This window comes from Phasianus colchicus, chromosome 4 (assembly GCF_987193195.1).
Source record: "Phasianus colchicus chromosome 4, bPhaCol1.hap1.1, whole genome shotgun sequence".
Taxonomy (NCBI): Eukaryota; Metazoa; Chordata; class Aves; order Galliformes; family Phasianidae; genus Phasianus; species Phasianus colchicus.
In genome coordinates, this window is record NC_143439.1 from 16364057 (window position 1) to 16383197 (window position 19141).

General features: G+C 40.4%; 1 protein-coding gene across 1 annotated transcript in view; it reads right to left on the reverse strand.

The window, feature by feature from the left end:
• Positions 1 to 19141, reverse strand: part of FRAS1 (Fraser extracellular matrix complex subunit 1) — a 164167-nt gene that overhangs the window by 53861 nt on the left and 91165 nt on the right. The window contains exons 20-27 of the mRNA XM_031607476.2: positions 12751 to 12903; positions 9833 to 9979; positions 6880 to 7026; positions 5248 to 5388; positions 4896 to 5036; positions 4189 to 4329; positions 3323 to 3593; positions 2036 to 2117 (exon numbers count right to left, since the gene is read on the reverse strand). Coding sequence (XP_031463336.2) covers positions 2036 to 2117; positions 3323 to 3593; positions 4189 to 4329; positions 4896 to 5036; positions 5248 to 5388; positions 6880 to 7026; positions 9833 to 9979; positions 12751 to 12903 — 1223 coding nt within the window. The remainder of the gene's footprint in view (positions 1 to 2035; positions 2118 to 3322; positions 3594 to 4188; positions 4330 to 4895; positions 5037 to 5247; positions 5389 to 6879; positions 7027 to 9832; positions 9980 to 12750; positions 12904 to 19141) is intronic.

Consider the following 19141-nt stretch of genomic DNA (forward strand, 5'->3'; position numbering starts at 1 on the left):
CACATGTAGGCTGTCTGTCTAAAATGAGTTCCACAGAGGGAAGAAAGGAAGCAAAGAATTCTGATGGTGAGCCAAACTGAGAGGCAGATGCTTGAATTATTACTTCTAAGCAGAAATAAGTTCATCAGCTAACAATGAAGGATGTACTTTTACTTGTCTTAAGTCCACCTCGAAGACAGCTAAATTGGGTGTCATCCACCATTACTTTTCTTTGAAGATGTCTCACAGACTCACAGCATGCTAGAAAGAAGACCAGCTAGAGTCTACATTCCTGCTGATTCAAATTAGTTCTCTAGATCTTCACCATCAACAGTATTCAAAACTTCAGTCTCTATTGATCACAATAATCATCATCTGCCATCAGTAACACCTTGCCTCAGGAGGTGGGTGATCCTGTACAGACAAAGTCGAAGACCAGGGGACATTCATCAGAACTAACTGCTGCCATCTCACCCATGTACAACTTAGGAGGGTTATTAACCATCGACAGGCAAAATTCCTATTATTAAACCTCACTTATGTATTTTGGGGCAGTGACTGTAGCTGTTACTTAGGTGGATGTCCTACTGAGGTGAACAAGAGATTAGACTAAGAAAAGATTTCAACACTGGCCAGAATCAATAGACATGGAACAGAATCAAAATACACAGCTTTTCTTACACTAGAAGTCAAATCAGAACAATTTATAAGTTATCGAGTGACTAATATGGAGTATGATTAAAAGCAACACGATGCAATTATATACCTAATGCCTAAGTAAGATTCCTTAGGATAATTCCTAAAGAACATTAAATACATTAAATAGGACACACACACATAATAGTGCAGGATGTAGTGGTTAAGTAAGCTGCTCACCATATTTTTGGACTACTGGTTACAAGCCAACTACAACCAGCATGAAGCACAGAAAATGCACCTTCCAGATACAAATCCACCCACAACAGCAATGATTAGAAGAGATACATTTCTTAAATTAATCACTGTGAGGATGAATGCTGAGTCAGGCTTGTAAGCACGTAATCTGCACTAAGAGACAAACGACTGATTTCCAGTTACAGTTTTAACAAGCCTCTTAATGCCTGACTGAAGGTGTAAATGGACCTTAAGAGTTGATGATACCACTTGCACTTTTCATACTGAAGAATAGGTCAAGCAGCCACAACAACTTCAGCTCAAGCACAGCTATTTGACAAGCTTCCAATTTGGCAGTTTTTCTACAAAAAGAGTTCAGTGCAAGCTGTAGTCATCTTGGAAACATGGGTCCCGCACTACCAAGTGAGCCCAGCCCATGGTGAACATACTTCCACCACAGTCAGCAGTCAGCAAGGAGCTACACCTGGGCAGCTCCAGCACATCTGCAGCATTCTGCAATGTCATGTGCTCACAATTTGCATCTTGCACACCTCTTCATGTCTGGCCTTTTAGGAAGCCTAGCTTTAGAAAATGATTCATGAATGTATTTCCTGTTTAGTATCTCTTGGTGATGCTCTCCCACAGAATGATGCTACAGATTTTAAATAACGATAAACAGAGATGTGGACACTTAACAGCACCATAAACTTGCCTAGAAATGGAGAGCAGTTTAAGAGAGACACTGTAAATAGCCTGTGTTCATTTAATTTCCAGCTATCCTAGAACAGAACATTTAAGTAAAAGCTACTATCAAGACATCCCTACCATAAGAATCAATCATCATTCAATCACCCTGAAGTAAGAGACTGAAGTAGACATCTGATCCAAAGAATAATTCAAATGGCTGAGACTCTTTAGCCCTCCCTGATGGTTCTATCTAACATATGGTTCTGTGCAATCACTCTACAAGCAAAGTTGGATGGGCCAGCTTCTTCAGTCACTTTACCCAAGTCTAGTTCTTCCAGATGACTCCGGCTGCCTCTCAATGAAATGAGAGTTGAGCCTCACTTGCCTGAGCTGAACACCAGCTTGAGTATTGCCCAGCTCCTTTGTTACCACCGCAAGAAAGCAGGGCTCCAAATGGTAAAAATACTGAGGTTGTTTCCAAGCTTTGTTACATTACCTGTGTTGAAAATGCTTGAATGTTGATCACTTCAGGATGGGAGAACTGCTGATCACTGATCCTCAAGGAAAGCTGTCCTTTCCTAAAGAAGTTCGCAACAAGCCAAAATACAAGATAATATAAATGAAGTAATCTCACAGGACTCACTAAATATATCATTTGTATTTTAAAATAACATGTATTCAGCAAAAATTATTAACTTAGCAAGAGATGCTTTAGATAAAGGTTTTGCAATTCAGGTTTTATGGAACTTTTTCCTGAAGAGTAACAAGTCTCAACATGTAATAAATACCTTTAACTATGAAATAATATACCCCCACTTCCCTTTAATTAATGTTACCCACATAGGATGGTGCTTCCAAGATTAAGTACTGATTCTAAATGTCAGCTATTCTCAGCTAAAGAAAAATGTCACTTACACAGCTTTGAAAAAGAAGTTCCTGCTCTTCAGCATTTTTGTTTCTTATTTATTTCTCAGTAATGCCACCACGTTTGTACACAACAAAACATGTAGGTAACAAAATCTCCATGTTTCATTGTGACTACCAGGCAGAAAAACAGAGCATGATACAGAAACTCATAATGCTGCTTTAACTCTGGTGAACATGAGCTAACCCTTAGCATCAGAAGGACACCCAGAAAATCATATTGAAATCGATGATCAAAGAACACCCTAATATCTACAGGCAGAAATTTAGAGCAACTCTGCGGGTATCAGTCTGGGCTAAGGCTTTATGGTGATGTAAATCAAGTGTGAAATTTGGCAGGATGACTGGCTCACTGCCTAGCAGCAAGAGAAATCTGCCTCCTTGCAACCTACTTGCAGTGTGAGCACTGCCAGATGCTAATCACTGCTAATTGTCCCAGAACACTAACAGGGCTCATGCTGTAGGCAAAGTCATGATCACCAAATACAGGCTATGCTGCAGAGCAAATCAGTAACAACATTTGAGCATCTTCCTGACAGTTTCAGAGAACTGTTGTAAGAACCAGCATGATATACCAGTTCTAAACCCACAGGAGACTATGTTATGTTTAAGACGGAATCCTGCATCACAGTTCAGGCATATGGATTACCATTACCCCTTACATCATAAAGGGAAGTTTCGGACCACCATTTCCACTATGGCACAGTATCTCAAAAATACAATGAAAATATATATCTAGTAGCAATGGGAAGTGTGCTTCAATGTAAGAATGTTTCCAACAGACAAAGGAATACCTGTTTTCAAGATACATAAGTTTTCTTAAGGCAAGAGCTTAGAAAAAGTATCCATGCAGCTATACCTGGATTTCTCTCTGCTGTGCACAAAGCGGACTCTATTCTCCTTCACATCCTTGAAGCTGAAGTGGTCACCTTTGCTCAGCTGCACTTCTTTCCCATTCACCACCATCACTAGCCTGCCATTGGAGGGAGTGCTGTCAATATGGAACAAGAGCTGTCCTGTGTCACCATCCAGATCATGCACATCCAGTAAGGAGAGGTCTAGGGGCTTTACCCCACCAATCCCTACTGTGAGGGTACTGTTTACACGGAAGCTTGAAGGATGCCTGCTGACTATAAAAAAAAAAAAAAAAAGAAGAAGAAGAAAACAATATTACAAAAAAAGAGAAAGAAATATTACTGAATCTATGTTCTAAGTAAAGACAACACTAAGAAAATTATGTACATCTGCATTTTATGAAGTAAAACGTTGGAGAAAAGTAGCAGCCAGCTTTTCACAGCCACCACAAAACAACACAAAACTGAGTTCCAAAAACACCTCTGACTGAACATTACTTCTGGTCTTAAAATCTCAACTCTTTACAAGGATAGATAACAGTAGAACAAGGGGAAACGGTTTTAAGTTGAAGGAAGGAAGATTTAGGTTGGATATCGGGGAAGTTCTTTACATGGAGAGTGGTCAGGCACTGGAACAGGCTGCCCAGAGATGTTGTGGATGCCCTGTCCCTGGAGGTCTTCAAGGCCAGGTTGGATGGGGTCCTGGGCAGCCTGGTCTAGTATTAGATATGGAGGCAGGCAGCCCTGCATGTGGCAGGGGAGTTGGAGCTTTGTGATCATTGAGGTCCCTTCCAACCCAAGCCATTCTATGATTCTATGAAATCTGCTAGAAGTCTGCCAGCTTAGATGCCTCATAAGGAGAGACACTCACCTTCACACTCTCTGGTCCGCTTGCTGCCATAGAATCCCTGTCCACAGGCAGAAATGCAAATCTTGTTTTTCAGAAAGGTGTTGCTGTCACAGAGGTGGCAAAGGCTGTCACTGTCACACTCCAAGCATCCAGGAGGACAAGCTGCATTAGACACAAAACGCAACCCTGAGACACAGTTAAAACAGAGCAAATGCTGGTGTGCAGAGCTGTCCTCCAGGTCAGGATGGAAACATCACTGCTATTACTGTCTTACCAACTTGACAAAATCAAAAGGAATGGACAAACTGCTTAGATAAAATAGCTGTTGGGAAGTTCCTTCCTCATTCAACCAGCATTTTGCACTGACTACAGTGAACCTGACACAATCTTCCAGTTGGAAGACACATGCTTTTAAGTTATTGTTCTATCAATTTGAATAAAAGTACTCCAAATATATATTTATGTCCTATACAGCTTCCTAACCCACAAATACAACTGAAACCTTTCTAACAATGTAATTTTAATACTGAGTTTCTATGGACAGCGTATCTATGTGGTATTTCATTACTCCAGCATTAGACATATGTAAACACAGGTTGACTGTGTTATCTCAACAGTGAGCTAAGACAGCATCAAAGTGCTTCCTCTTCACTTCAGCCTTGCACACTACACAGAACACAGCCTCCAACCTTAGTTCCTCTCTACCACATCACACTCACTTTGCTTACCTATGCATTTTCGCTGTGTGTGGTCTGCATAATATCCCTTCCCACACTTATAAACGCACTGAGTGCCCAAGAGGAAAAACGGAGCTTCACAAAGGCTGCACTCATTTGGTTGGTGACACTGAAGGCAATGTTGATCACACCCTAAAAAACACATGCAAAGAGTGAATTGAGTCCCCCTTCTGACTGTTTCCCACACTATGCTGTAAAGTCCCCAAGCACCACAGTTCCATGGTATGCAAGTGGTAGACAGTAGCAAGCAATCTGATGTGTGAGCACATCTTCCATGTGCATCAGCTGGAGACAACAGGGCAACCACTGGTAGAAGTGGTAAGTGTAACACTCAAGAACTTACTCTGGCACGTTTCTGACTCCTTGTAGAAACCTGTGGGGCACTGTTCCACACAAGCTCCTTCGTGGAGAACACTGCTGTCCATACACTGCAGGCAGTCGGTCCTCAGAGGGCCTTTACAAGCATTACAGCTCCAGTCACACTCTGGAAGAAAAGATGTCCAGAGCCCTCTCTAGAGTGAATACTTCACTGTATACATAAACAGCCTAGCACAGTAAACTTAGTAAAATAAAAACTGTTAAAAATATACTAAAAACAAATAAACAAACAAAGCCCTACCATGCTTACTACCGAATGACTTACTACACAGGATACATATTTCTTCCTCCTCTCCTGCACCTAACATGTCCCAGCTATGTCAAATTTGTGCGAACTCAGCTCTTGTTCAGCGTTAGCAGGGGGGTTGGACTAGATTTCCAGAGGTCTCTTTCTACCCCTACAATTCTGTGATTCTGTAATTCAGACCTGCTATCACTGGCATAGGTTTCCCGCCCATAAAGCCTGACTTTAATGCATGAGTATAAGTGCTCCTTCTCTGCAAACAGTGTGTGTGTTGCTCACAATTATCCACCCTGCTTTACCAATCTCATCCTTTCATTTGACTGTGACCAAAAGAAAATGCAAATGTTGCCCCTCACTGTCCAAATACGCGACTGGAAACCAGAAAGCCTCCAGATCCAGACCGGATCAGATCTGTCTTCAGATGCCCCTGCAAGTCTCCTCCCCTCAGACTCTGTAACAGAGTCCGAACCATGCACCTGTGCCAAAGGGCTACTCAGGCTGCTAATGTACTGTTTGTAACTTGGTGGCACTGAAAGGGTCTTTATCAGTCATTAATGACAGATGCATTTAGCTGATGAGACAAAGAGACAAGAAGAATAGAGGGAAAACAAAGACTAACTGAAATGAGCCCACACAGCATGTCTAAGGCAAAGACAAAAAAAGCATCCTGCCCCATTCCAACACATTCAACATTCAATAATGCTACCCCTCTGAACAACTGTAGTGTTAAAGGGATGATGTTACTTAGTTCAGGTAATTGAGAGAACTAGTTAGAAATGAACACTAAACACTCATCTGTATTATGTCATCATATGGTGGTGGCAACACACAATAAAGCCACATTATCCTCATTGATTTCCACTGTGGATCATTCTCCTTGGAAATTTTGGAAATCCTTCAAGCTATGTGTCTTTTAAATCACTCCAAATTCATTTTTTGCAGTCGTTCAGTGATACAATATTTAATAAGACAGAAAGAAGCAGGTAAGTACACAAGGCCCTATAAGCACTCTAAAACAGATTTACACTGCTAAGCTTCCTCATTATTCAGCTGACCCATGACTAAATCAATTCCAGGCCCTGACCCTTAAAAAGTTTGCTGGCTCACTTACTAAATCATTTACAAGAGAAGGATTTGCAATAATCTTGTTTTTCACTGAAAGGCTGAAGAATATGACAGACTGCTGAAAAAGAGGAAAAATGTAAAAATCTCACAAGTTATCTGTCACTGAACAACTCTCCTCCCTCTACACATATTTTAAAGCAGGCTACTCATACAGATCATGCTGCAATAGAACAGATTATTAGTCAAGCAACTTGCATTTTTTTCTTTAAATCAGCATTGCATTTTCACCTTTGCAAGTCTTGGTTGAAAAGTCCAGATAATACTGCTGAGCACAGCTCTCGTACTGGCATTCTCCAAATAAGAGGACCTTAGCTGGATCTCTGCAAGACGTACAGCCCGTAGCTGATTCACAGTTCAGGCACTGGCTGTTGCAAGCTGTGGAAAGCCAAAGACAAAGAAAATTACTCTAATTACAGTGAGCCTAGGATGTGGGTAAGCTTTCTATCTATTCTCTTTTTGTTATTATAATCTGCTTTGCCAAACTGTCTTGTTTATTTCATAATTATAACATCTTCATATATTCACTGACTATACAACAATAAACTTGAATTCAAATCCCCAGATAACTATCTTCCCCGACTGTTTTTCATAGTCTCTTTAAGCAAAATGTGCCTCACGCAATTCCAGACTTAACTCATAAACGCACAAATTTAGGGATCATAATGGACTGCTAGACTCAAGTTTTTTAGCCCTGGTAGGACCAAAGACCTATCAAATTTCACTTACTGCTTCTTCCTTTTCATTTGCATAGTTTAAAATTTTGGAATTCTAGGGTGCAAGTAAAATGACAGGAAGAAAAAGTAATCAGATTTACTGAATATAGGTCCAAAAGTCAGAGATTCAGATTACTTCAGCTCAGTCCTTTGATGCCCTTAGTCTAAACTTGTAGAAATACGTTTTCATTTGCTTTTAAATAAAATTGGACTTTACAATCAACAAAACCTCCAAATACGAAGTGTGAAAATAATGATGTTCTTCTCAAAATGAGACCTGGTGTCCTTCAAAATTATTGTTTTATCTAAAAAATGTCATCAGAAGTCGCTACGTTATTGAGATACAAATAAATTTCCAATGAAATGTTTATCTGAAGAATCTAGTAACTATTTTCAAGTGCTCTGGTGCCAGTTCCATTTCAAATAACGTACAAATAATATATGGAATAATTACTATTTGTAAAGCGCTATGAAAAGACAACTATTAAAAGTACAGCAAAAAATGCAACACGGTTTAGAAACTAAGTTTCCCAAGAAGGTATGCCAGAACAGTAAGCAAAAGTGTATCCAAAAGCAATTCTGTCTGTTAATTGTATCATTGCAACTCTGTAACTGCTTTTTTACTAAATCCAGTAAAAATCTTCGCACTGCTCTTTGGACAGATGCTTAAAAGCTTCTTAAGAACACAGATGTACGCACTCAGCACCTCTCTGAACTTCAGTACAAACATGAGTTCCTCAAAAGTGCATGGCAATTAAACTAAACTTTGAAGAGAGACCAAACTTCCTCTGCCTAACTGCCAACCTCTGATTAAACAACTTTCATTACCTCTGAGTGGCAGTTTTTCAGCAGCCTGAGACAATTGATATCTACATGGCTTAAAAGCAGTACTTCACTTGAAAAGGCACAAGTGACACTTGGAATGAAAAAAATCCAGTGCATCAACACACTTTGCCTTGAGTCTCCTGCCACAGTGAATATATACACTTCTCAAAAAGCCATTTGTAAATGAAGAGATTAGAAATGGCACACTGTAGCTGACCTTGCGTGCAAAAATCTATTTGCATTTGAGCTACTGAGCCAAATTCAGGAAGGGCATAGTCCTCAGAAACATTCCACTTCTACCAAGAAGTCCTAACGGAAGAGGATAAGTATGGTCAGTAAGTTTTCATTAGAAAAGGCCATTCTGGTGTAGTTAGCAATAAAAGAATCCATGCTGCAGGAAAGAACAGTGAACATCTTGTAGAGTTTTTAGGAAACTAGCCAGGACAGTGAGAATCTCATGATGCTTTTTCAGTTCCTCTTTTTTTTTTTAAACTTTCATTATTATTACTGAAGAGTCTTTTTATGTCAACTAAAGAATGGTACAAACTCTTCCAGTTATTTCTTTGAACTCATGCAAGGCATCTCCATTTTCACTGGTAAGCTGGAAATGATAGTTTCAAGAGAGTTGTGTACTTCAACAAAAAGCAGGTAAAGCTGACAAACATATCAGCTGCTTCTTATAGAACCTCACCAGTAAAGAAATAGTATCTAGATGGGATGACACTGATACCTATATTAACTGCAGTGCAACACAGTTATTCTATCATAAATCAGGGTAATACAGGCAGCAAATCTGAGCGTTCAGGTTCAGAGCAACCAAGTCCCTTAAACACGGATTCATTTTTAGGTATGCATATTATAATGGATCAATTCAAGTGAGGGTTTTAATATATACATTTGTAACATCTCTGGGCAATAATTTTGGAATTATGAAACATCAAGTCCAATAATTATGTGAGGAATAACTCAACTGATGTCAAGGTCAAAGTAAACACAGAATAATAAAAGGAAAGAGAGGCCTTGAGAGATTCACAAGGGATAGCATGAGTAGAATGAAATATTACTAGACTTAACACCAGATCAATTGTATCAAATAATCAGAAGGCAAAAATATCATAGCTCTACTAAGTCAGTTGGGGATTACCTAAAAGCTGTACTTTGTTCTACTGAGGTTTTACACATGGGAAAAATGTGGCAGAAATGCTCAGGTTGTAATACAGCTTCCACAGCAGATACTGGCAGTGAGGAGTGGGAGCAGTCTAAGTAAGAATTGATAAAATGCTTCTAAACTTGTCAAGTTTTCACAAAGCACACAATCTACATGCAGGTTTGGCCCCTTCCCTATGTACCACCTAGACGATTTAACAAGAAAGCCAATGCAACCTCTACTGCAGATTCTTACTATGGAACCCTAAATCCTCCTGTCTTTGAAGCCAATAACAAAACTGCAACAGTTCAAATTCAAACCATGCTATAGGCTCTGTTTCTAAGGCAGCTAATCGCTTCTGTCAACTCACATCACATTTTTAGGCACTTGAAACCTTCCTTCTCCTGGCAATAGGAACAGTAAATGAAGAAGCAAGAAAAGACGTGTCAGTGAAAACACTGTGGAAAGCACAGATGGCTTGGAGGGAGACACTCACGTTTGCAGGTCTGGCTCCCATCCTTGTAGTATCCCGGAGAACAGACTGTAACGCACATGTTGGTGTGGGACAGAACCAGGCTGGTGTTGCAGGAGGAGCAGGAAAGAGGACCCCTACCTCTGCAAGTTTTACATGAGGGATGACATCCTGCAGGGAGAGCAAGAGCAAATGTTTCTGTTCAAACAAAAATAGATCTTCAAGACAATTCCAAAGTGTTGAGCAGCCGTATTCTCAGAGGTTCAGTGCCAAAAGTCCCTATAAAAGTCTAAGCTCTTACTGGTGCTCAAGGCTCAGGTGCAGAACCACAAGCATCCCATCCTGTGAAACATGGCTTAAATAGATTCAGTTAAGCTCTCTCATTTCTCTCTCTTTTTACCCATTCCTTTTTACTTCAATCTTCCCTTCCCCTTAAGAAGAACCCTACAAGACCTGGCCAAGAAGCATCCATCAGAAAACAGCAAGGATAGGGAAAACGTGTCAATACCCCTTCTCATGCTATTTTCATGTCAGACACTCCTGAGCCCAAAGTACTTTGTCTGTTTAGAATCCCCCCTGACAGAACCACTAAGTGCTTTTCTAACAGTTCTACACATCCCTGAAGATTTATATCCACCCCTCCAATAGGAATTGCACCAGCTACAATCTAGTTCAAGAGCCAACACTAAAAGAGAGATAACAGTCCATTTCACAGAATCGCAGGGGTTGGAAGGGACTTCAAAAGATCACAAACTCTCCGGGCATCCTGTTCTAGTGCTCTGTCACCCTTATCATACAGAAGATCTTCCGCATGTTAATACAGAACTTCCTACATACAAGTTCCAGGCTGTTCCTCCTGTCCTATTACTACACACCGCCTGGCCCTACCCACCCATCTCTCACTTCCCTTCAGATATCCATGCATTCTCTCTATATTTCATTAACGACTTTGTAGGCTCCATCACATTCCTTTCTCCTAAGGTCTCCCATTTTCCAAGTTGAAGAACTTATGTCTACTTGGTTGTTCACTGTACAAAAGATGTTTGTTGCCCCCTTCCAGCTTTCCTCCCCTTCCACTTTGAGATGGGCAGAACTGCTCACAGCATGCAGCACCCCTAGTCAGCATAGAACAAGTTCTTTTGCTTTCCTTTCATAGTAGCTCCTAAGAGTTTATTCTGCAATATTGCTGAACACAGATGGCATTTGCATAGATTTCAAGATTAGAGCAAAGATGCCATCATTTTGTACACGAGTCTAGAATCAATTATCTTTGCATCAGTGCAACTGCCCACATCAAATTTCCACCTCTTGCTGTATTGACCAGACCCAGTTTTACATGGCCCTTCTGCTTTACAGCCAGCAAATCCACTGTCTGTCTCAAGTAAGGAAGTACATTACAACCATTCTTTTTCTCTGTATTTTTGAAGAGATATTTTTATGCCACATCTTTTGTTTACCTTCCCTGTTTTCTTTATTCTCTTTCTGTTTCTTAGTTTGGCTTAGAGATTTAAAACACCACAGCAGAGGCCAATAGATCCTACCAATTTCTTGAAAGGGGATACAAACACACAAAATTATTAGTCTATTTTATTTCTTGATACAGCTTTACCTAAAGATTGATGTCATCATTACACCTATCAGGCCAAATTAATCACAAGCAAGAGCAGGCAAAGGAATCAGAGAAATGACTGCATTACATCATGATGGAGATCTTAAATGCCAGCACAAACTGTAATATAAGCTTTGACACAGTCTGAATAATGTAGAACTTCTTTTAAATGAAACCTTTATAGCAAAAGGAAGAAATATTATCCCTAGGCTTAAATTTCTAGGAAGGTAAAATATCTCTCTCAGGGGTCTTTTCTATTAAATGACTCTGAATATATTTCTTAAGTCTCTGAGATTTCATTTGTCAAAAACCAAGTAAATAGACAGCTCCCAGTGTGCTTGAGAGTAGCTTCTAAACATTAATCTTTTACAGTCAGACTGGATTAGAAAATGCTACTTCCTGTAAAAGGTGCAGTTGTGGCACCTACATCTTAATTCTAATGCACAGAATTTCTTGTTTTAATTTTCTTCCCTTAAAATGAACTGCAGCACTCTTCGCTTTGTGTAGGATGCTTTAACACGTCTCCACTGGCCACATAACAAAGGCAGACTACTTAGTTCTAAGAGTTCAGGAATTGTAAAGCAGTTCAGACACAGCATAGAACAACATGAAAACTGAAGTGAAGAAACGGAGAAACAAAAGGCTGGATAACAAAATATTTTGATGCTCCTTCCCCTATACAGATGAAAAGCTGAATATGCCATACCAGCCTACCTGCAAAGTTAAATGGCTTTCTGTGTTAGAACTTGCTAGAGACTTTTGGACCATTACTGTAGCAAGACAAAACTGAAAGATTATAAATGTGGAAGGGGATGATACTCCACTTTAGGTAGCAGACTTCCTGAGAAGTTCCTACCAGCAAGAGCTCTATTTTCTAAGCAGAATTTGCATGGTCCCTCGTGGAACACACCCAGAAAGCATTTTCAGTGTCTGCATCCTGTAACAGTGCAGTTACTACACAAACTGGAGACCTGATAACAGGCATATGGAACATCTCTGTTTGAAATTATCCCTGATTAGTGGAGCTCACTTATTCACAGAATTGACCTCAGGGTAGCCATCTCTAAACAGAACAACGTGTATTGTCATTCTATTCTCTGTGCCACCACCTTTGAGAGGTAGGATTTCCCACATAGACAGAAAATCTGCCCCTCACCTCTTCCTCACAAGTATAGCCCTGCCTGCTACTCATTATAATCACATTGTAATAGTGGCATAAATCCCACTAGCCTCAGTACGTGCTTAAGACAGTGGAGCACCGTGGATTAAACAGTATGTCACAAGGATCTCTGCCATCTTGCTGCTACTTGAGGCTTCTACAGGGACTACTCACGTTTGCAGGCGCCGCTCTCTGTGTAGTATCCCGCTGGACAGTCAGGAACACAGTGATCCCCTAGGAGCAAGTGACGGGCGTTCTGGCATTTGAGACAAAGGCTGCCAGTGTCCCACAGGTTGGCCACACACTGACGGCACAAAGGATGGCAGTCTGAAGGAAGCAGGAGATAACAGATACTGTCATCACAAGTGGACAAAACAGAGCTGCTACTGGGGAGCACTGCCAAGAACTCAAGGAAGGCATTATAGACAAAATCTTCAGAGTCTCTTACCTTTTAACTGGTACACGAAGGCAAGGTGTTGAGCACTGCACTCCCTAATGTCCCCAATCTACTCCTCAAGCTCTCGGCAACGTGTTTCCCCAAGGCGAAAACAGTGCAATGCTCAGGAAGAGCACAAGATGGGGATGAGGGCAAGAGGAGAGGAATGCTGCTTGAATGTGGCAATTTCTAATTGCTCTCCTTTTAAACATGCAATCCCGGATGTCTGCAAGAGAGGGGATCAGAAACTACCACGTTTATCCTGTGCTCTTCCTGAGCATCATGATGTCTTCATTCCTCCTCAGCAAACATTCTCTGCATCTCTCCTGTCCTATTCAAGCACACTCCATTCCATTTGCCCTTAAGTGAGCATGAGAAAGCTTTGGACCAAAGCCAGTTCAAAGGTCTTTGTTTCTCCCAAGTTCTTCTCTGATTTTAGGTGCTTCTACCAACAAATTCACCTTTAACAAACACCCCCTTTTGAAGAGCACAATCTGTACAGCTGTACAATACTCTCCAGTGGTTAGTTCATCCTGTTCAGATTTTCTCACACAAATGAGACATCCATACCCTGAAGAGGCCACAGCAGACCTCAAAGCCAACAGCAGCATTTAGAGTTCACATGAGAGAGCCTTTAAACCTTTACCTTTTCCTCTTTTTTTCCCAGCAGCACACGAACTCATGTCTCCTGACCTTTCCCTGAACCCAGGCACTTCAAAAGATTTTATAACAAACCTTTTGTATACACAATGGAGCAGTGTAAGGCAACCTGGAGGCCAAATTAATCCTCATTATGGTAATTCAGAAAATTATAAAGGAAATGACGACTGTCTTGAAAGAAATGTAATTATGAGGCTTGATTCCAGTACCTGGCCTCTTGTCAGATTTCTACCAAAGGTTCAACTTTCTGTCTTTTGTCTGTTATGACAGCATTACTACAGATTGTCAGGCAATCTAAATTTACAAGCTGAAGACAGGTTCATATAGGAGTCTGGGGGAATTCTGCATCCATACCTGCAAGAGTATAATTGCAAATGTTGTCTAAACCAAATCTAATTTCTTCTATATGTTATATGCATGATCCTCACGAAACAGTGATGGAAAAGCACAGATGCAGTTCAGAAATCAGTACAATCCAGACTGCACACAGGATTCAAGGCTCTTCAAGCAGCTGCCTCCTGCACCTCTTGACGTTACTCAACATGTCTAATCTGCCTAGTATCTGCCCACGCTCCCAACCTTTCAGATGGGAAATTAACAGCCAGACAGGAGATAAAGGTGAGTAAAATGAAAGAGTACGCTTAAGACAGTGACCCTCTGAGTTCTCAATCCATCACTGTCAGGACAGCAGTAAGAAGAACAAAGCAGTACATGAGGACACCCTTAAACTCAGTGACAGACCCCCAAACCTGCTTAAAGGGGTTACTGTATTGCAGATTCCTAACTCTCTACAAAAAAGCTTAATATAGTCAGTGCATCACCCCAAAGAGCATATACATCTTTACCATCAAAGCAAGTCAAGGTCCCAAACTTGCCCTGCCATCACTAGAGAGACCTGTCATCTTATCTGCAGCCCCACTGAAGTTAGAAGGGATCTCAAACAGCTTGCCATAGAATACAGTGCCTAATATCATATCATCCAAAGGTCCCTGAGTATGTAATGTAATTGTATGTATAGGGCTTGAGGTAGGGGGAAAGGTTTTATGCACTCATATTCAATAAATTAATAAATTCAAATAGTTTCTCATGCTTCCAAGTTCAACTTCCAAGCTCAAAATAATACCCCTTGAGTTTCTCCTTCTGAAACCATTGGTCTCTATCATAGAGAAAATTTTGGCAAGAGGCAATAAGTAATTGAACCCTGCAACTGTTTTTCAGTGACTGTGAACAAGGGACTCCTGTGTATGGTCAATAGGTTCCACAAGCAGAGAACAAAAATGAGACAGTGAAAAGCCAGGGTGCCCAAAGAACTATCTTCCATAAATAACTAGGCTCTCCCAAACCATTGCTTAAAAATCTATGCAACTGCAAAACCAGGTACTGCCACACTGCTGTAGTACAGTCTCCTCTTAATGGCCTCTATTTGCTCCTAACGTATTGAAAGAGATCTTTTCCTCAGCTACTGCTTTATAAGAAATCAGCCTCACCACTCTTTTCCTTCTTTGTAAATCTGCAGATCAAGGAACTCTCAACACCAAAAAAAAAGAAAACCTCCAGATGCTCATGGGGAATTTGAGGGACACTGTGGAACTAGTGACAGAGCAAAGGAAGAACTGGAGTACTTTGTTTTGGAAAGGATTATTTAAATTTTTCACAGCAGGCTCCCTCTGACATGAGGATGAAAAGAAGCGGAGTGTTTTCTTTCTGCTTCTCAATAACAACTCACACTGCTATCTGTTTCCTGCTTCTACCTTCTTCCTGTCCATCCTCAATCCAGCTCAGCCGGCAGGCAAGTTAATGCTCGAGTGCTCTGGGATTTCAGAGGCTCTTATTGCAAGTCAGTGTGATGTGACTACCCAATTCCTTCAGACTTCTTTCAAAACCCAAACTGCATTCTTCAGAGCAGCACGTTACCACCTTGCTCACAGTCTAAAAAGTGTTTCCCTTTCTCATTCCCCTTCTTGTTTAATATCTTTATTGATGACCTAGATGAAGGGACTGAGCGTACCCTCAGTAAGTTTGCAGATGACACCAGGTTGGGAGGTAGTGTCGATCTGCCTGAGGGATCTAGATAAGCTGGATTGCTGGGCTGAGGTGAATGGGATGAGGTTCAGCAAGGCCAAGTGCCAGGTCCTGTGAGAAACTTCAGCTCCAGCTCTCTGTAATGATATCAATGTCTCTCTAAGAGTAGAGCAATAGCTCATTAATTTTACAAGGAGCTGAGTGTATTTCTTGTTGTCAGTATGTCCCTTCTGGAATTTTAAGAGCAAGGCAGAAATGCTTGTTATAGGCATCCTCCTGCATACACTCTTCTGGTTTATTTTTGAACATTTTCACAACTGCACACAGCATAAGAAAGCAAAGACCCAAGCAGCTGAACACAGGGACTTGGAGTTTCCTTGCAAGGAAGATGATTTTTTCTAACTACTCTCACACCAAGTCAGAAAAAGATCAATGATGAAGCCCCAACATAAGCAGATGACCTATCCTAATTAGAAAAGTTAGTGCTGGTTTTCCTAAGCCAGACAGGAGTTTTAGCAATGGTGCTATTTTTTAAACTGATGCCTGCAACAACATCCAGAAGCTAAATTGGATAAGCATCTGAAAGAGGAAGAGAAACATAAGAGCTAAAAAACAAAGTATAGAGAAGCCTTGAAACTTAGCAGTGAACTGCTCAAGCCACAGATGTGTTCCTGTACATACACTTTAGATAAGGATGAATGAAGAATGCCTATGAACTAGGCATTCTAAAGAAAACTGATACAAATTCAATGTGCCAAAGTAGAAGTTGGAAAGACATTGATCTACTGAAACTCATGGCCATTTCAACTTTCTTTTGCTAAAATTTGAAATGCTTATTTGGTTTAATGTTATAAACAAGATTCTTTTTCTATTAACAAGGCAAACACGCCAATCCTCATTCAGGTAACATGTACAATAATGACATAAATTCACAGGCAATGGCTTCAAGTGACAGCTGGTTTTCTCCGCCCTATGAAATATTTTTCCTGCATGTCTCCATAAAGTATGACAGGCAGCTGCATTGCACAGCAGTCCTTGTAAGTCAGAACACAGTTCTGCCTGGAGGGTCAGAAATTAGACACAAATGGGAAGATAATTGTAAAAAAATAAAAAATAATAATAAAAAAAAATTAAGTAGTGCTTTGTTAGATTCTGATGCATATTATATATTATGGAAGTGTCAGGGGTTTTAATGCTTTGTTTTATGGGACAGCTGCTCTTTAAATAGTAATTAATAACTTGCAAGGGCAAACTTAGTAGTTCAATCAGTGCTGAATTAAGAGAATGAGTGAAATTTAACAATCTGAACGTGGAGCTCTTTTGCTCATAGCAGAATTGGCGACACACATCCTTTTCATAATCATCAGACAAATTAGGCACAAAAATCAACACACCTAGAACTGCAGATCCAAGACCAAAGCACAGTTTTATTTATTTATTTTGTATGGCAATAAACGACTGTCCTCCAAGGATTTTTAAGACTTCAGTTAGATAAAGAAGCATCACTGCAAGATCCCATGGATGTGAAGAGTCGCCATATGATACAAAGACCAAGTGAGAATACATACTGCCCTCTTAAAGGCAGGACAGGCACATGAGCCACATAAAATCAGAGCTGATAGGAAGAACAGTGTCTCCTTATGTTCCTACTATGTTGGAGCTGCAAGTCCTTTCCTGTTTTGGGGTTATAAATCCAAACATTATTGACACTCAATGATACCAGGTGCTATGAATCAAGCCTTGAAAAAACATTTCTACCTTGAGAAGACAACTCTCCAAACAGTGAATCCCATTCAGGGTTTCATTCTCGAAAGTAAACTCTGCCACTTTGCAGGGAGAGGCTGCATCACCAGAACAAAGCTTGTTAGCTTGCAAGGAACGGATGCATCATTGGATTGCAGTTCTGTTGGAGCCCAGAAAGCCAAGCAAGGTTCTTTGCAGGTGATTCATCGCTGTCAGAGTAATGAGCCTCGAGGTCAAACCATGCCCTCCACATTACTTGCGTGACCACACAGTTTACAATTTCTTCTCCTCATAATTGCCAGGCATTGTGATGTTTACCTATTCACTTGGGAGCATGCTTATTGCTCCGTGGCATTTCTACAAACTTAAAGGAAGCAGTCATATAAAAGGAATAATTAAAGCACATAGCACGCATCCAGCAGCAGAGAAAACATTCCTAAGATAGAATCCTGGTTTATGATAAATAGTATATATTTAAATAAAACTTACAGCTATAAGATCATGTTTCCAGCAGCCTTTTTCATAGGAAACATAATGCAAAGTAATAGGAAAAAAAGGTGGAAGATAAAGTGCATACAGCTATGATATTACAGGACATTAATGAGCATCATTATAGCCCCTGAAATTTTACAGGGCAGAAATAGCTCATCACACTAAAATTACTTTCTGAATTACTTGCTGAATTACTTTCATAGGGTAATTACTTGACTACATGAAACATCTTGACTCGCCACTCTCACTTTCTGTATATCTAGGAATTTCAGGGGATATTTTCCTCTCCTCAGATATTCTGTTCTGTCTCCCTTCTTAGACTAAACAGTAACTGTTGTTTACAAAGAAGGTGAAAATAAAATAAAATAATCTTCAGAGAGGAAAGAAGTATTTCATTAAAAAGAAAAAAAAACTCAAGAACACATAGTGTAAGCAAAAATAAGTCCCTATGAAAGGGAACCATCTAGATTAAATTGATAATGATAGCCTCTCAGTGGATACATTTACAACACTTATTGCATTTTTCCCTTTTCTTAGGATTCTTTATCTCATATGGAACTGTTCAACCTAGCATAAGCCTCACATACTGAATCTTTTTTTGATAAAGAAAAAAATGACTTGATAAAGCTCAGAAATTGCTGGAGCTCTTCCCAGGATATGTTTATATGCGCCTGTGTGATGGATTAAAAGTGATTTTTCTTTTTAAACAAGTAAATGCAATCAGTGGGTTTTGATGATAGGCTTAAGTGCAGGCACCAAGCACCCACAGTGTATAACCCCTGTGCATAAATCCTATTATCTCTCAAAAATGCACACAGCAATCCTAGCTGTGCCAATTTTTCTTTAGAGCCCCCAGAAATTGCTTCTCTGAATCACAAACGTTTCCTTAGCTCACTTTAGTGAAGCTCTGTGCAAGACCTAAGCAGCCTTCCTTGCTTTAGGCCCATCAGGGACCCAGGTCTCTGAGAAGAGACACCAGCACTGATATCTGCCAGCTAGCATTCCCAGGTGTTACAGTTACCAAAGGCTGCTCCATCCCAGGCAAAGCCAGTGCCAGCCTGCTGCAGACAGAATTCAGGGAAGGAGAAAAGCAAGCATCATGCCTTTAATAAGCACAGGGTGCTCTCACAGACTGAAAGGACAGGTAATGCAATGACAAGCCCAGTGTAAAAGCCAGACTGCAACAAGATATAGTTAAAACTTGGCCTGGGA